Consider the following 18,614-nt stretch of genomic DNA (forward strand, 5'->3'; position numbering starts at 1 on the left):
GGGCTACAAAACCAGAGAAAGGAGTATAGGCAGTCAGACCAGCGATGCTTGAGCCAAGGCATGGAGTTTGCATTTGGCCCAGGCTGACAATCCAAGCCTAGGAGGTGGCAAGTGCGATGAAGTTATAGGAGTATGGAAGAGGAAGGACATAGATGGTCTACAATGCCAAGTCTTACTGATTGTGACAAGGAGCCTCAGTGTGATACACTACCCAGCCACTCTACCTTCCAGTCTCTCTGGCTCTTGTGTGATTCTGAGTGGTGGGAAAGCCTTCAGTTCCAGTAACTGTGCTTCCAAACCAGTGTGTCTGTCCTCCAGCTATGACCACGAAGGCCGCCTGACCAATGTGACACGCCCCACGGGGGTGGTGACCAGTCTGCACCGGGAAATGGAGAAGTCCATCACCATTGACATTGAGAACTCCAACCGTGATGATGATGTCACTGTCATTACCAATCTGTCTTCAGTGGAGGCCTCCTACACAGTGGTACAAGGTAAGCCCCCTACCCACTAAACTCACCCACAGACCCCAGCAAGCCTGGGAGGACTTCCAGAGACCGGGAACACCCATTAGCTTGTTATTTTAGTCAAGTGTCCACTGTAAACAAATTCTACAAGAGGTCAGTCTTGTAGAAAATGACTTAATCAGATTCAGGAGAATGTCATCTATACTAAATGAAATGTCTAGAGCTTTGGGAATGTCTATGTACTTCCCTGAAAATGTCAGTTGCCATCCCCACTTGGTTTTACCTCTCCATCATCAGCACTCCCCACCAGCCCAACACACACAGTTACCTTCTCCAAGGCTCTTTATCCTTTTGGCTACACATCTTCCTTTTTTGGCCACATCCTGATTCTTCTTCCAAGCACTCGTTTGTTGGGTTGATTGCCCTGGAATCAGAGCCCTTTAGCAATCTCTTGCCCAGACTGGGATCTCAAAGGTTTCTGACCACCCCATAGTTACTAGCACTGTTTGACATGACACACAGTGAGGGACAAGCACAGGAGCTGGCAAGAAAAGGAATTGTGCAGATTAATTTTTCTTTTAATTAAGATATAATGTCAGTGGGCTAGCCCGTTGTCAGAGGATAAAAGTGTCCTCTCAGTAGATAAATGGTGACATTTCTGGACTATTATCCCACGACAGAGCCTGTTTCAATGACTCTATTTCTGCTCTGCCAAATGATTAATGATGTAGATTCTGTCTTTCTGCATGATGGCTGCAGTTTCAGGAGTGACAGATACACATTTGCTCACTATCCCAAAAGCCAGCATCTCGAAGCCAGCCAAGCTGGACTCCTTTGCCCAAATAATCAGGAAGCAATATATCTATAAAGGAGTTTCAGACTCACGTTTCCTTCCTGGAACTTTTCGATAAGGAAAAAGGTCACAAGTCTGATTGACTAGTGTAGATTCCCTTTGGGAAGATAAACACATGTTATCAGCACCCACTAGCTCAGTCTACCTTACGCTGTTTGAATCTCCAGAGTTCTGTTGAGGAGAGCTGGCATGGTGGTGGAGTCCGCAGCAGAAGCATGAAGGCCAGGAAGGGTGCTTTTTCTCTTGATTTGATCTGTAGCTAGACCATCAACTTCAGGTTAGATGGTAGGCAAAAGGGAAAAAAAAAAAGAAATAGTCTTTTTTTCCCCATTTAAGATAAAATATATATGTTAAAGATTAGGGATTTGATTGACACAAATTGTGTAGGCAATAGACATCTTTAAAGGTACTATTAATAGTCTTCAGTAAGTAAAAGAAAAATATCACAGCATAATTATTTTCTGGAGTGCCACATATTAATAATGTTTTTCTTTCCACGGATCAGTAGCATCTCTGCTACTCACCTTAACATTGTATGTGTGTTAATTGAAGGCAGCCTTAGACTGACAGCTGCAAAGTACCATGGAAACCCATAAAAATAGGGGTTCTGTTCTCTTATGACTAACAGAGTGGATAATTTCTTTCCCTACCCCCACCCCCACTTACATTTCTCCAGATCAAGTGCGGAACAGCTACCAGCTCTGTAATAACGGTACCCTGAGGGTGATGTATGCCAATGGGATGGGTGTCAGCTTCCACAGTGAGCCCCATGTCCTAGCGGGCACCATCACCCCCACCATTGGGCGTTGCAACATCTCCCTGCCCATGGAGAATGGCCTCAACTCCATTGAGTGGCGCCTAAGAAAGGAACAGATTAAAGGCAAAGTCACCATCTTTGGCAGGAAGCTCCGGGTAAGTGGTTCCACCCAATTCGTCACCACTAAGTAGTAGGGGATACACCTTTTCCTCAGGAGCTGAGGCAATTTCCCAGGTCCCAAGCCTCCATTATTCCTTTCTTCCATGGGAAAGACAAGTCTTTCTCCCATAAGACAGAAGCCCTATCCCTTTGGGGAAAACCATGTCTGTTTACTAGGAGAGAAAATGGTGCAGATTTACCCTCCACTCTAGCTTGGGATAGCTACAGTCTTCTTGTCACACTTGCTATCTGCTCCCTAGACTCTCACTCTTTGGCCAATTCGACAAACTACTTGGTGCCTGGTGCCAGCTTTGTGTGGAGTAATTTGATGAATACTGGAAGAACAGAAATTTTATAATGTACTCTTCACACACAAGGAGTTAACAGTCCAGTAGAATATGTAGGAGCAGGGTAATCCAGTGGGTTAAGTGAGAGAAGCGGGGAACCTGGGTAAAAACTCTGCCTTCAGCTCAGATCATGATCCCAGCATCCTGGGATCGAGCCCCACATTGGGTTCTCTGCTCAGCGGGGAGCCTGCTTCCCCCTCTCTCTCTGCCGGCCTCTCTGCCTACTTGTGATGTCTATCTGTCAAATAAATAAAATCTTTAAAAAAAAAAAAAAAAAAAGTGAGCGAAGCATCCAGGGCCTGACAGAATCAGAGGAGGAGATATCACCCAGCCCAAGGTGATCAGGGAAGGCTTGCCAAGAGGAAATCACAAGCAAACCACAGCAGAAATTTTCAACCAACCATAGCTTCCCCAGACTGGGCAGCTTATCCACAAAAAAACTAACACGCAACACTCACTAAGGACTTTCATGATGCAAGCTCTATGTTACATGCTTTACTTATTTTCAACAGCCCCCCAGAGGGACTTCCTTCTGTTTTTCAGATGAGGAAACACAGGTTCTGGGAAGCTACATAACCTGTCCAAAGGCACCAGGGCTAGAAAATGGCACAGCCAGGACCCACTCCCAGTTCCATCTTTGTGTCTGCCTCACTTGCCCATATCCTTCACCACCAATGATGGGATTCACAGTCATCCAGATAATCTGGGTCCTGCCCTAGTCATTTACCCAGCACTAGGAGGGTCTGATTCTTAATATCATGCTAACCCCTTCCCCCATGGCAGGGAAACCTAGGGATCCCAGTCCTCATCAAATTCAGCACACATTAAATACTGAGCACCTACTATAAGCCAGCACTGGAAGTCAATACGGTACCCCAAATAAAATCCCTTCCCTCATGCCCCTGATGGTCAAGGGTGGGGAAAGGAACCAGACAGGCAGATAGGCAGTATACTAATGAATAACTCAAGTAACTGCAGATTAAGATACGTGCTGGCCTGAGAGTAAACAATGCAGCCCCACAGGGTTTAACCACTACTTGGGAATCACACTTGGGTAATAACTTTGGCTGCTATTGGGTCGAAATCCACCCCACCCAGCCTATCTCCCCACAGGGCCAGGCCACTCCATATTAGGATTCTGCCTTTGTCTAGTTGGAGCTCCATTCCTCACATTAGGTTATCAGCAGTCTCCCATGTTTTTCTTCCTATGCTGGTATCTGCAAAGTTGCAAACGGCCATATCTTCCTAAAGACAAAAATGAAATGAGATTAGTAGCTAAATCCTTAATGACTGGATTTCAGGGCTGTATAATTGATTTTTGATATGCTGCACTGTAGAAGTTGATTATAAGTAGTAATCATGCTTTTTCTCTGATAAATCAGTTATGCATTTTGACTAAGTTTGCAAAATAAAGATAAATGTGGCCCTTAAAATAAAATGGCTATAATCCCAACTCTGAATATTAAAAATCTTAATAATGATACTTGTGGTAATTAGCAGAAGTTAGGCACGCAAGTCTTATAACTGAATTTCTGCCAGGGTTAGATTTGCTGGCATCATGTTTATGCAAATCAAAACACAGCTTTATCTATCAACACCTCAACATTTAATTGTCTGGTGTTAGTTCCTGTAACAATAATCACATATCCATTTAGCTCTCTTAAATGAAAATCACTATGAGATTATAACAGGTTGAGTGGACTGAAAATGTAATTTGAAAATGAGGGAGAAAGCCTGGAATTTATTTGCATCTCATTTATTTTAATTCAATTCATAAATTGTTTAGTGAATGAAATAAAAGCAACTCCTGGAAATTGCAGGGGAGCAAGTGGAAGAAGGTGTAAAAGAAAGGGGGAGCGTGCTGTGGATGAAGAGAACTGGGGAGTGTCCTTTTAGGTTCTCCGGGAGCCCAAGGCAAGGAGGTTTGCAGCCCCTAAACTAAGGGTACCTGTTGGCGCGCACAGGGCAACAGGCTCTTCTCACTTCCAGGGCTGACATTTCTTTTCCCTCTGTCTTGATTTCCACTGTCAAACAGGGCCCTGAAATTTTTCATTCATTCCTTCAGATTACAAGAATGGACTCTGAGGAGAATGCTGCGTTTTACAACGGTCATCGTTTTCCTGTGTATAACTAATTCGTTTTTTTTTACATTTTCTCTTTGCTTTAAGTCTCCTCTGTATGTGGGCTGCAAATTAAACCAATACTATACATTTTTTTAAAAACACGTTTGCTAAGTGCCAACTCTATGCCAAGCACTATGGAGTGAGTAGACTAGAGAGAGAGAAAGAAAACTAAATCCTTGCCAGCAAGAAGTTTGCATTCCAGTGGAGAAAGCAATGTGAATCGTGTGGTGTAAGCTGTAACAGAGGCAATGTCACAAGGAAAGCAGTAGTTGGTTGTGTCAGGAGAGGATGGACTGAGGCCAGATAACAAATAAGTCCTACAATCTCAGGAGCTTTCCAATCACAGTGCAGAGAAGGCAAGCAGCTCGGCCTCGTGGGGACTCGCTGCATTGCTGTCCTGTGATCCCGCCACAGTAGGCAAATGACCTCTTGGGTTGCTCTGGAAGGACAAGGAGCTGAATGAGCAGAGCTGGGCATGGCCTGCATCACTTCACCTGAATCACAAGACAGCCTAGGAAATGTCGCCTTTGTGAGAGCCTAAGGAAAAATAAAAGGAAAGAGTTGGTGAACACATAGCAGGGTCTCTGCCATCTTGATCAGGAAGAGCTTCAGGACTGAAGAGTGGTAGGAATTAGCCTGGCAAAGATATGGGGAGGGGGTGATCAGATCAGAAATGTTCCCTGTGACGCAACAGAGAGGTCAAAAAGGGGAAGAGCATTTCAGGAAACCTTAAGTCAGGTGCGCCAGAGGGAAAGGGAACTTGCAACACTATGGTACAGAAAAAGAATGCGTCGGCCAGAGGCAACACATGGAAAGGAATATTTTGCTAGGATGACATTTATCCAGAGGACTGTGGGGAACTGTTCCAGGTTTTAATTAGCAGAGTGATGTGTTGGGATGTGTAGTCTTAGAAAGACTCTCGCATTTCCTCAGGTGTGGAAGAAGATAGATTAGAAGGAGACAAGATAGGAGGAGAGGGACAGAACAAAGCAATTGCAGTAATCCAAACAAAGAACTAAATCACTAACAGTAAAGAGAGAAAGACGGGGGAGGGAGGGATCTGAGAGATACTTAACATACACAATTAACAGGATTTGATAAGGAGCAGGGTTGCTGTATCTGGCTCTCCTTTTTAGGCTCCCTCCCCACAATCCTACGGACTAGGAAACTGAGTGTCTAGCCTCTGTGAAGGAGAGAAACTGGGGACTGAACCCCAAGACAGACGTGTGACATTCCAGCAGACCCAGCCCTGCTTCTTAATATAGGGGAAAAAACGTTGCTCTTTCATGAAAAGCAGGGAGTTTGTAGAGAACTTGTGGTGCAGCAACGGAGGAGATCAAGCACTGAAGCAAGCTGACTTACCTCTCCCAGGTGCCATCAAGCTTCTAGGAGTCTGGCCATTTGAGTGATGTGAGGAGCAAGGCTAAGCTTCCCTAGAATTCAGAAGAAACCAAAAATCCCAATGAAGCTACCATGATAGACCCCAGTGAAATTCTAAGCCACCCAGGTAGTCCTTCTTCCAGCAACCTAGTCAGGGACATCTCTTGGGTGAGGAACAGCCTTTCCATATAGGCGAGTGAAATGTCAGATGGTGGACGGATAGACCAACAAAGAACCTTCCACCAAAAGTTTTATGATGCTTTGGCAAAATTTAGTGTGTTAGTCCTTTCTTTCCAGCACAAACTCAACGTGAGACTCATTTTCATCATGTCTCCCAAGGTTGTCTCAAGGAATCTCATTTGAAAGATTTTCTACTCCACTCCTTTCTCTGTTCTCCCTGGCTTTTCAAACACACAAAACGGTTCATCAGGGCCCCTGTAAGCTACGTGAGCACTGCACCGCTGTGTCCCTGATGACAAGTGCCATGTGATAGGCACTCAGACAACAGGTGAGGAGGGACAAGGGGATGTCCATGCCCCTTTAAGGGTCCTCCCTAGAAGGTGCATGTGTGTGTGAATTCCACACCACCCCCCAATCTCACCAAAGCAGGCATGAGTTCACAATCCCATTTTCCCAGTATCTGTCAGGAATCTTCCCATTGCAAAACACAGGAAGCCCACTCAGACTTGCATAATAAGAAAGGGCATTCATTGTCTTGCCTAATTGGGCCCCCACAAGCCCAAATGTTGTCATCAGGCTGACACCTCTTTTTCTCCCATTTTTGTGGTCCCCTTCCATCCCCCAACATTATTTCTCTTGGTACTTGAACTAATTTTCTCCCACAGTAGACCGGTGACCTCGTCACACGGGAGTCAGGCAGAGATGGCCAAAGGTGACTTTAGGCTGACATCAGCTTAGCTTAGTGAATGCAGAAGAAAGGATCTCCCACACCACTTATTCCAAAAAAAAAAAAAAAAAAAAAAAAAAAAAAAAATCACACACACACACACAAAACCCCAGGAGGTCTATGATTGGCCAGTACAAGGTCAAGGTCACATGTGGACACATGTATCTTGTGTTGGACATCTCAGTAAAACCACCTAAACAGGGAAACCTTACAGAAAGGGAGTGCTGCACCCAAAGAAGGAAGGAATAGGTTAAATCACACACACACACACACATGCGCGTGCACACACACCAGATATATTCTACACCCTCCATCCCTCCAGAGCCTAATCATAAGTCAGACTTCTGGTCCTGATGCTCTGTTCATGTATCATTCCCCCCAACCCCCAACCTTCCCCACCAGCAAGAGGAGAACAGAAACCAACCTCTTCTGAGATTTAAAACTCCTGCTCTTCCCTGAAATGGATTCAGTGCATGATTCTCTCTGAAAAGGAAGCAGACATCCACCCTCTAAGATGTTGCCTCCTGATTACGATTTACATAGAGATAGCAGAAGCAAAAAGCAACTACATGTGTAGGTAGCAGAACAAAAGAAAAATCATTTCCAAGATCATTTTTCATCATGATATTGGTATTAGTGTCCTTCCCAAGAAGAGGTGGGAGCAATTTTGTTAGGGCTTCCGTATGATTAATAAGACATTGCAGTTACCCACTGGCTTGTGTTAGTTTGACCTTTGTGGCAAATGACAGTGACCCAGGAGCGAGGTGGGAGGCAGCTGTACGTGCGAACACACACATGCACTCAGTTGTACATGGAGCCCGCTGAAGTAGCTCTGCTAATAGCCACAGTTACCAAGAAAGCCTGGGCTTTATCAGTCCCTTCCTGCTGCAGTGCTCTCAATCTGCACTGATATTTCATATTTCAAACATCTATGTGTCGGCAGTGTAGGAGGCACTCAGTGTATACAGGTGAACGAAACCGTCAAGACTCAATGTTACACTGTGAGCAGTGCTTGTGCAGACAGGACTTGTGATAAATTTAATATCAGCTTAAATAATATAGAATTAGAAGGGCAAGCCTTTGCAAACATTAAACAATGTATTCCCCACACAAGTATTACTTTTGGCTGACTTGCTATTTTGGACTGTGTGGTGGAAAAGTGGAAAGACCCTCCTGTCATAGCAAAGGGAAACAGATAATAATCAAATAACTGATCAAATAATAGAAAGAAATTGTTATGGGTGCTAAAGAGAAAAATACAGGGTGCAAGTAAGGGGGAATATCTGATGTAGGTTAGGCCACTCTAAGAGAAAGATATCTGAGCTGAGAACTGAAGAGTAGGAACTTTCCAGGCATGGGATGGGAGGCAGCCTCCTATTCTAGTGGATCAGCATGTGCAAATGCCCTGAAGCAGACAAGACTGTTGTGTATACCCTGAGCGGAAGGAGAGCTAGTGTGACTGGAGCAAACCAGCTGGAGGCAAGGTCAAAGAGACAGGCCCTTAGTGACCTTGGTAAGGATCTTAGAAATATACAAGTCCTCCCCAGATGGACACATTGGTGAATGAAAAGGACCATTTATCTGCAGACTAGACTATCTTCCTTCTTAGAGGCTAGGAGACACACGACATGCTGGGATTCTGGAAAGTTCAGATTGAGAGGGGACAAGTACAAAACCTATTCAGGTCATCCAGGCTGAGCCTACATACCAGATGCCTCTCTTCTCTACCAGCCCACCCACCTCTACTAGAATATTCCCACAGTACCTGAAATGAAGTTCTCTGCCTGTGAGGGGCCTTTGCTTACTATACAAGCTTTCACTTGCTGACTTCCCAACTGGGATATTCTCCCCAACCCTTTCCTTGCCCTCACCTTAGTCATCCTTCAAGCTCCCACTGACACAGAACTTCTTCTAGGAAGTGGTCCTTGTGAGCCCAGTTCTAAGTGTCCTTCCTCCTTCCCATAGTTTTTTGTGTTTGCTCTCATTACAGCATAATTTTTTCATGGTTGGCTCCTCTGACCTGTAAGTTCCATGAGAGCAAGGACCATAAATGTCTTGCTCTACCTTGAATGCCGATCCCAGTAATAAGCATACCATAGGTGCTCAGTAAATATTTAGTGAATTAATAAATGGGATTTTAAGTTGACATCATGAAAATCCACTCTCTCTAACTTCTATTAATTCCAGGTTTTGGGAGCCTCCCAGAATGACTCTAATTGTTCTTTGGAATGAAGCCGTTTAGTTATTTGGAGATCACAGATGTCCTAGTCCCATTTTCTCTTCCCAGTTTTCCACATTAGAACCTTAGATCATGAGAGTTGCCATGGTTCTTATACTGGGCCCCATTCAACCCCCTTATTCACAAATGTGTGCTGAGTACCAATGACTTTCAAAAATAACAATGGACACTAAGAAACATAAGGTCCCTACCCATCAAAGGCTCACAGGCCATTACAGATGGAAACTGAGGCATTAAAGGTGAAAGACAGCTTTGCAGTGATAAAACTAATCAGTGTCAAAACTGAAGAGTCAAAACTGCAGCTCAAACTTAGGTCTTTCCTGGGGGCGCCTGGGTGGCTCAGTGGGTTAAAGCCTCTGCCTTCGGCTCAGGTCATGATCCTAGGGTCCTGGGATCGAGCCCCACATCGGGCTCTCTGCTCAGTGGGGAGCCTGCTTCCTCCTCTCTCTCTGCCTGCCTCTCTGCCTACTTGTGATCTCTCTCTGTCAAATAAATAAAATTCTTTAAAAAAAAAAAAACCTTAGGTCTTTCCACCTCTCTACCTCACCATCATCCAAAACAGCAAGTCATCCAAAAAATAATGTTTGCTTAGGGAATACATTATTTAATATGTTTGCGGAGACTTACCCTTCTAATTATGCATTATTTAAGCTAATATTAAATTTATAGCAAGTTGTTTTGTCTGCACAAGCACTGATCCCAATGTAGCATTGAGTCTTCTTGCATGGCAACAGGAGGGAGCGGCTTTAGAAATCCCAGAGGACTGACCCAGAAAGGAAATGAAGATGTCCTCTAGGCCTGACTTTTCCTCTGGGTAGGTGACTATCTAAACTCGCTAAAGCAGGAATTCAGCTTTTAAATGTCTCCAGCCGTGGAAAATCTCATGCCTTCCCTCACTCACCTTTTTGGGATTTCCCACACTCAAAACATGACAGGCAAAGTGTTCCTCCGTAAGTCTAGCTGAAACCTCTCCTGCTGTGCTACAATGCCTTTTCCTGGAGGGGATCCAGCCCAGTGTTAATTTCCTCCTTCATGTTTCTCGAATCACCAGCTCCTGTCATTGCCCCTCAAGCTAAGTTAGAGTCACTGGTTATGGGCCCAGCAGGGCCATTTTGACGACAGCGTTTCCTTTTCTCAGGGTTTTTTACGAGCCTCCTTGTGACAGGCATGTACTTGGTGAGATCAAAACATTCTGGGGGGAGATTCCACAGGGAAAACTACTTCCCAAAGTCTGCCCTCTGCAAAAATAAAAACCATGCTAAATAGCTGAGTTTTATTAACTGGGGAAGCCAGGCTGAGGAAAATGCCCGATAATTAAAAATAATGGCTTCCTTACAAACACAAAATTGTATTAATTTAAAAATTGGTTTCTTTATCACTGAATACCTACCAAGCTGGCTGGGAAGGGAATTGTGCTGATCCTGGCAGTGAAAATAATTCAAAATAACTTTTATGTTCTCCAGGAAGCCTCAAGGTTAATTTAAATATTGTTAGATGGGTAATTTAATTCAGAATAAGAGAACAGTGTGGCTAAATTAAAGCTCCTGAACACTCTCAAGTGGGGGCAGATGCCCATGAAGGACTGAGCATGCTTGTCCAGCCCTCCAATGCCCCACGGCCCCCAGCCCCCAGCCAAGGCACCTCCTTTTCACAAATGGCATGCTCATAACTAAAGACACTTGATTAGGCTACACAACAGACCTGAACTTTCAGCTGCCAGTAAGTTTATCATTTTTGATTATTAGAGGGATCGGGCATTTTTATAAGAATTGTACATTTCAAAAGTTGACTCAGAGTGACATGACCAATATGGCAACCTCAGTCATTCCCAACTTTGTCCCCCATCACAAGAATAACAATTATTGATGGACAAGACACTACTGAGACAATCCTAGAACATGGGGGTGAGGCCACAGAGACCAGGACAGAGTGGAATAGAAGTCTAAGAGCAACAGCTACACACTGACCACGTTGCCCCAAGCCAGTGTCATAGCACACAAAGAGGTCTCCCTGGAGTGTTTAGGTCCTCCATAGGGGGATGAGAGTCCAGAGGGGACATCCAGCGCCCCCCCCCCACACACACACATACAGCCTTGTGGGTTACTTTGTGAAAGCCCCTACTCTGGTCTTACCCCAGAGTTTGACCCCGAGGAAACTATGATAAAGAAGGAAGGCGAAGCTTGCAACAGCCAGCACACAGATCTTGGTAGACCGAGTTCCTACACACAGAGCCCAGAGACTACTCTCAACCAGCACCTATCTGCAGAACCGAGTTGTTGGTGCAGTCCTACCACGGAATTTCAGCAGGAAGCAAATCTGCCGTATTCAGGGCCTCACATGAGGGCCCTGGAGCCCTTGCCCAGGCAGCGGAACTGAATCATAACCCCATGTGCTCTAGGTGTGGCTCCCAACTCAATCTGACTAGAAGGGCTGGTGGGAACACTTGAAAGCTGAATACCCCAGTAATGACAAGGTGAGAGGAGGACAGAGCTGATCACTCCCAAAGCAAAACCAGTACCAGACAGGGAGGGTTCCCCTGCTATGCCCACACAGGAGTTGGTTCACAGCTCCACTCCCTGTTTAGTACAGCTCCTGGCCATTCCTGACCAGAAAGCCCATGCAGCAAATTCTGTAAGTTCTCAGAGCAGGCCCTCCCACCTACCCAGGCAAAGGAGCCGAATCAAAGCCACACCCACTACTGAGTGTGACTCCCCACCCTGACTGGCCAGAAGGGCTGGTGGGAATGCCTGGAGGTTACATACCTCAGCAAGGTCAAGCCTTGCTGCATACCTAGAGGCAGGGACACAAGCTGATAGCCTATGGAGCAAAGCCAGTGGCTGTACTCAGCCTTGAAACTTGGAGCAAGGGTCGGTTTGAGTCAAGACCACAGAGAACCTTACAAGCTCTGGAACAAGTTCTGCAGCACCAAGACAAGGAAACTAATCTATAGCCTTACCAAGGCACCTAACCAGAGACAAGGGGAGCTGCAGAGCCCTTCTCACAGCAGCACTTGAAAAGAAGGCATAGTCCCTGGTTTTCCCCACACAAAACAAAAAGAATGGCCCCACCCAGACAGAGAATTCAGTGAAAACTCTTCCCTGTTAAGGAGTCTCCAAGCAGGCTGTAAAGGACCTAGATCCCATCGTGCTGCCCTTCCGGAGCAGAGAAGCTGAATTCATAGCTCCATCTATGGCTGAATATAGTACCCAGTCCCAAAAGTGTAGTAAGCCTGACCAGAGAACTGAGAAACCACTGAGCTCATCCTATAGCCTCAGCTGGGCAAAGACCCAAGCCAGAACGCTGCTTCAACTTTTGTCAACCAGCAGCACACTCCCTCACCACTGACCTCAAAGCTCAGGCAGTTGCCTTGTCCAAAAATTGACCCTGAAGCAAGCAAGACACACTTGCCTAAGGACCTAAGGACGTTATCAGCAGGCACATCCAGAAACCCAGACTGGGCTGACTGGGGAAGAACTGTCTCTACCAAAGCAAATCTTTAAAGTCTTGAAGAAACTGCTTACTCAAATGTATAGATACAAATGTAAGGAATTGAGAATCACAATAAATCAGGTAAATATGACACCCCCAAAGGAAACTAATGAAGTTTCAATACTGACCTTAAAGAAATGGGTATGTATTAACTGCCAAAGAATTAAGAATAGTCCTCTTGAAGTTTAGAGAACTACAAGAGCACCCAGACAGACAACTGAACAAAATTAGGAAAATAATGCATGAACAAAATGAGAAGTTCAACAAAGAAGTAGAAACCATTAAAAAAAAAAAAAATCCTAGACCTAAAAAATACAGTGACTAAAGAATTCAGTAGAGTGCTTCAAAATTATACTTGACCCTGCAGAAGAATCAATAACCTGGAAGATAGGATATTTGAAATCACCTAGTCAGAGGAATAAAAAGAAAAAGGAATGAAAAACAGTGGAGAAAGCCTACAGAACTTATGGAACATATTCAGAAGAAATAATATCTCCATTAGGGGAATTCCAGAAGAAGAAGACAAAGAGAAAAGGGTTAAAGCAATAATGACTGAAAACTTCTCCAACCTGGGGAGAGAAATGGACATCCATGAGGCCCAAAGGCTCTCAAATGCATTACCTTCAATAGGACAACACCAAGACACATTATAATTAAATTGTCAAAAGTCAAAGACATGGGGGTGCCTGTCTGGCTCAGTCGGTATAGCGTGCAACTCTTGATCTTGGGGACATGAGTTCAAGCCCCATGTTAGGTGTAGAGATTACTCAAAAAAAAAAAAAAATTAAAAAAAATTTTTTAAAGACAATTTTGAGAGCAGGAAGAAAAAAGACGTTCCACTCAAGGAAATACAGACTTTCCTGAACAAACAAAAGCAGAGGAAGTTCATCATCACTATACCTGTCTTATGAGAAATGCTAAAGAGAGTTCTTAAAAAGGAAATAAAAGGATGCTAATTAACATTATAAAAGAAACTAAAAAGAGATGGGAGCCTGGCTGGCTGAGTGGACAGAGCATGCAACTCTTGATTTTGAAGTTCTATGCTCAAGCCCCCTGTTAGGTGTAAGATTATTTAAAAATAAAATTAAAAAAAAAAAAAAAAAAAGGAAAGCATAAAACTCCTTTTAATGGTAAATGTTAGATTCTATAATATGTTAATGGTGGTGTGGAAATCACACCTCTAAAAGATTAAAAAAAAGTAGTAAATAAAAATAACAATAACTACAATAATCTATTATGAATTACATAATATAAAAATATGTAAACTATAGTATCAATAACCTGAAATTTGAGAGGAGGTAAAAGTGTAAAGTTTAGTAATTCTATTAAAATCAAGTTAATATCAGTTTAAAATATAGTATAATAGTTTGAAGATAATTTGTGTAAATTATGGTTACCACAGAGAAAAACCTGTAGTAAATATACAAAAGAACATATTAAAGAACTCTAAGCATACTGATACCAAAAGACATTAAAGAAACAAACAAAAAAGCATATAAGAAACAATAGATCTACAAACAGCTAGAAAACAGTATTTTATTTTTATTTTATTTTATTTTAAAGATTTTATTTATTTATTTGACAGACAGAGATCATAAGTAGGCAGAGAGGCAGGCAGAGAGAGAAGAGGAAGCAGGCTTCCTGCTGAGCAGAGACACCTCCCCCCTCCCAATGCAGGGCTCCATGCAGGACCCTGGGATCGTGACCTGAGCCAAAGGCAGAGGCTTTAACCCACTGAGCCACCCAGGTGCCTCTAGAAAACAGTATTTTAAAAGGAAAGTCCTTACTTAGAAATAATTACTTTAAATATAAACACATTAAATTCTCCAATGGAAAGTTATATAATGGCAGAATGGATAAAAAACAAAATTCAGTAGTATCCTGCCTATAGAAGACTCACTTTAGGCTTAAAGACACATACACATTGAGATTGAAGAGATGGAAAAAAGATTTCACGCATATAGCAATAACAACAACAATGCAGGAGTACCTATACTTCTATCAGACAAAATAGACTTTAAACTAAAAATGGTATTATTATATAGTAATAAGTCAATCCATAAAGAAGACATAACAATTATAAATATTTACTCAACACTGGAACACCTAGTTTATAGAACTAAAGGGAGAAATAAAAAGCAATACAATAATAGTTGGGGACTCTAATATCCCACTCTCAACAATCATCGAAGACAGAAGCAAAAAGGAAACAATAGATTTGAATAACATTATTTACTAAATGGACCTAACAAACATATACAAAACCTTCTATCCAACAAGAGCAGAATACACATTCTTCTCAAGTGCACATGGAACATTTTTTGGCGGGGGGAGTGGAATGGACCATATGTTAGGCCACAAAACAAGTCTTAGAAAATTCAAGATTGAGGACACATTGGTGGCTCAGTTTGTTAAGCTTCTGGCTTTGGCTCAGGTCATGATCTCAGGGTCCTGGGATCAATACAATAAAGGCTATTCATGAAAAGCCCACAGTTAACCCCAACTCAATGGTGAAAAGCTAAAAGCTTTTCCTTCAAGATTAGGAATAAGACAAAGATGCCCATTCTCACCTCTCTTAATCAACATAGTACTGGAAACCCTAGTCAGAGTAGTTAGGCAAGAAAAAGAAATAAAAGACATCCAAGTTGAAAAAGAAGTAAAACTGCTGCTCTCTGCAGATGACATAAAATTATATATAGAAAACCCTAGGAATTTCTGGGTGGCTTATTAGGTAAAGTATCTGCCTTTGGCTCAGGTCATGATCCCAGGGTCCTGGGATCGAGTCCTACATTGGGATCTTTGCTCAGCAGGGAGCCTGCTTGTCCCTTTGCCTGCCACTCCCCCTGCTTGTACTATCTCTCTTTCTCTCTCTCTGGCAAATAAATAGGTAAGATCTTAGGAAGGGAGGCAGGGAGGGAAGGAGAAAGGGAGAGGGAGGAAAAAAGAAAGCAAGTAAGCCCTAAAAACTCCATCAGAAAACTGTTAGAATAAACAAATTCAGAAATGTTGCAGAATACAAAAGTCAATACACAAAAATTTTTGTTTCCATATGCTAATGAACTATCAGAAATTAAAAATATAATCCCATTTATAATTACATCAAAAAGAATAAAATTAGGGTGCTTGGGTGGCTCAGTCACTTAAGCATCTGCCTTTGACTCAGGTCATGATCCCAGGGTCCTGGGATTGAGTCCTGCATTGGTATCCTTATTCCACAGGGAGTCAGCTTCTCCCTCTGTTCCTCCTCCCACTAGTTCTCTCAAGCTCTCTCTCCCTCTCTCTCTCAAATAAATAAATAAAACCTTTTTAGATAAAGGTTCCTAATGAAATCATTAGGAATAAATTTAATCAAGGTGGTGAGAGATCCATGCACTGATGTATAACATACTGTGTGAACCCCTGGCCCATGCCAACTCCCATTCCAACAGTCATCCTACAAGGGCAGCTCCAGAACCAAGCATGCTAAGACCCTACCCATCGCCCATGCCTGGTTCAGCTCAACTGTCCTGGCAGGATACCCCTGGCACAGAGCACTCCAGGACTCCCTGATCTGCAGCCACTCCAGCTCCAGTCATCCTACCAGGCACACACAGTTTATGCAGGGGATATTTCTACATCAGGCCACTCTTAGGACAGATGGCTGTTCCACCTAATTTATAAAAGGAAAACAAAGTCAAACAAAATGAGACAGAGGACTATGTTTTAAACAAAAAAACAAGAATATGTTGGCTAATTGAATTTAAATTTTAAAAAAAGAAGAAGAAGAACAAGATAAAACCTCAGTAGGGGGAGGAGAAGCTAATGAAAGAGAAATAAATAATTTACTTGATAAGGAGTTCAAAGTAATGGTCATAAAGGCGCTCACTGAGAAGAAAAATGGTGGAATACAGTGATAATTTCAACCAAGAATTAAGAAAATGTAAGGAAGTGCCAGACAGAAGTCACAGAGAGCTGGAGAATGCAATAACTGAACTGAAAAATACACTAGAGGATATCAGCAGCAGATTAGATAATATAGAACAGATCAGCAACCTGAAAGACAACAGAAAAGCAAATAGGAAAAAGAATTTCAAAAAAATGAGAATAGTTTAGAGGACCTCTAGAACAACATCAAGCATACTGATATTTACATGGGGTTCCCAGAAGGAAAAGAGAGAAAGGGGCAGAAAATTTATTTGAAGAAATGATGGCTAAAACCTTCCCTAACCTTGCACGGGATGGGGTGGGGGAGGCTACATCCAGACACAAGTAGAATATAAAGTCCCAAACAAGACAAACCCAAAGAGATCCACACAAAGACATTATAATTAAAATAGCAAAAGTTAAAGATAAGGAGAAAATCTTAAAGGCTGCCAAAGAAAAATTGTCAGCAGAAACTTTGCAGGCCAGAACAAATTGATAAGATATATTTAAAGTGCTAAAAGGGAAAAACTGGGCACCTGGGTGGCTCAGTGTGTTAAGCCTCTGCCTTCGGCTCAGGTCATGATCTCAAGGTCCTGGGATCGAGTCCTGCATCGGGCTCTCTGCTTAGCAGGGAGCCTGCTTCCTCCTCTCTCTCTCTCTGCCTGCGTCTCTGCCTACTTGTGATCTCTCTCTGTCAAATAAATAAATAAAATCTTTTTAAAAAATAAATAAATAGAAATAAAAGGGAAAAACTTGCAAGCAAGAATACTCTACCCAGCAAGGTTATCATTCAGAACTGAAGGAGATATAAAGTGTTTCCAGCAAAGCAAAAACTTACAAAGTTCATCACCACTAAACAGCCTTAAAAGAAATGTTAAAGGGTCTTCTTTAAGCCAAAAAGAAAAGACCATAACTAGAAATAAGAAAAAATATGAAAGAAAAAGATCTCACTAGTAAAGGCAAATATATAGTAGAAGCAGTAAATCAGCTACTTAAAAAGTCAAAATGAGGGGGCGCCTGGGTGGCTCAGTGGGTTGAGCCGCTGCCTTCGGCTCAGGTCATGATCTCAGGGTCCTGGGATCGAGTCCCGCATCGGGCTCTCTGCTCAGCAGGGAGCCTGCTTCCTCCTCTCTCTGCCTGCCTCTCTGCTTACTTGTGATTTCTCTCTGTCAAATAAATAAATAAAATCTTTAAAAAAAAAAAAAAAAAAGTCAAAATGAGGGGTGCCTGAGTGGCTCAGTGGGTTAAAGCCTCTGCCTTCAGTTCAGGTCCTGATGGCAGGCTTCTGGGATCAAGCCCCCCTCAGGTTCTCTGCTCAGCAGAGAGCCTGCTTCCCCCCCCCCCAACCCTCTCTGCCTGCCTCTCTGCCTTCTTGTGATCTCTGTCAAATAAATAAAATCTTTTTTAAAAAAGTCAGAATAAAGGTTAAAAGACAAAAGTATTATTAAGTAGTTAAGAGATACACAAAATTAAAATATGTAAAATAAGACATCAAAATATAAAATGTGAGAGAAGGCATAAAAATGTGCTTTTAAAATGTGTTCAGACTTAAACAACTATTGGCTTAAAAGAGACATATGTGTGTAACTATGCTATGCATATATGTAAATATGCCATATATATATATACATATATATATATGCAAATATAAATGAACATCATGGTAACGACAAACCAAAAACATAAAATACATAGACAAAAAAAAATAAATAAATAAAGAGAAAGGAACCCAAACATAACACTAAAAAAAACAATCAAACCACAGAGGAAGAGACCAAGAGAGGAAGAACTACAAAAATAACAACTAACAAAATGGTAATAGGTAAATATTTATTGATAGTTCCTTTAAATGTGAATGGACTAAATGTTCCAATTAAAATACACAGGGTGGCTGAATGGATTAAAAAATAAAAAAGCCATAAAACCCCACCTACATGCTGCCTACAAGAGACTAGTTCAGACCTAAAGACAAATACAGACTGAAAGTGAA

At 42.6% G+C, this 18,614-nt stretch overlaps 1 protein-coding gene across 6 annotated transcripts in view; it reads left to right on the forward strand.

Annotated features, from left to right (window-relative positions):
* Nucleotides 1-18,614, forward strand: part of TENM2 (teneurin transmembrane protein 2) — a 662,844-nt gene that overhangs the window by 610,891 nt on the left and 33,339 nt on the right. For all 6 annotated transcript variants that reach the window (XM_059174241.1, XM_059174242.1, XM_059174243.1 and 3 more), the window contains 2 exons: nt 319-494; nt 1,997-2,232. In XM_059174241.1, the coding sequence (XP_059030224.1) occupies nt 319-494; nt 1,997-2,232 (412 nt within the window). The remainder of the gene's footprint in view (nt 1-318; nt 495-1,996; nt 2,233-18,614) is intronic.

The sequence above is a fragment of the Mustela lutreola genome, chromosome 5, assembly GCF_030435805.1.
Source record: "Mustela lutreola isolate mMusLut2 chromosome 5, mMusLut2.pri, whole genome shotgun sequence".
Lineage (NCBI taxonomy): Eukaryota > Metazoa > Chordata > Mammalia > Carnivora > Mustelidae > Mustela > Mustela lutreola.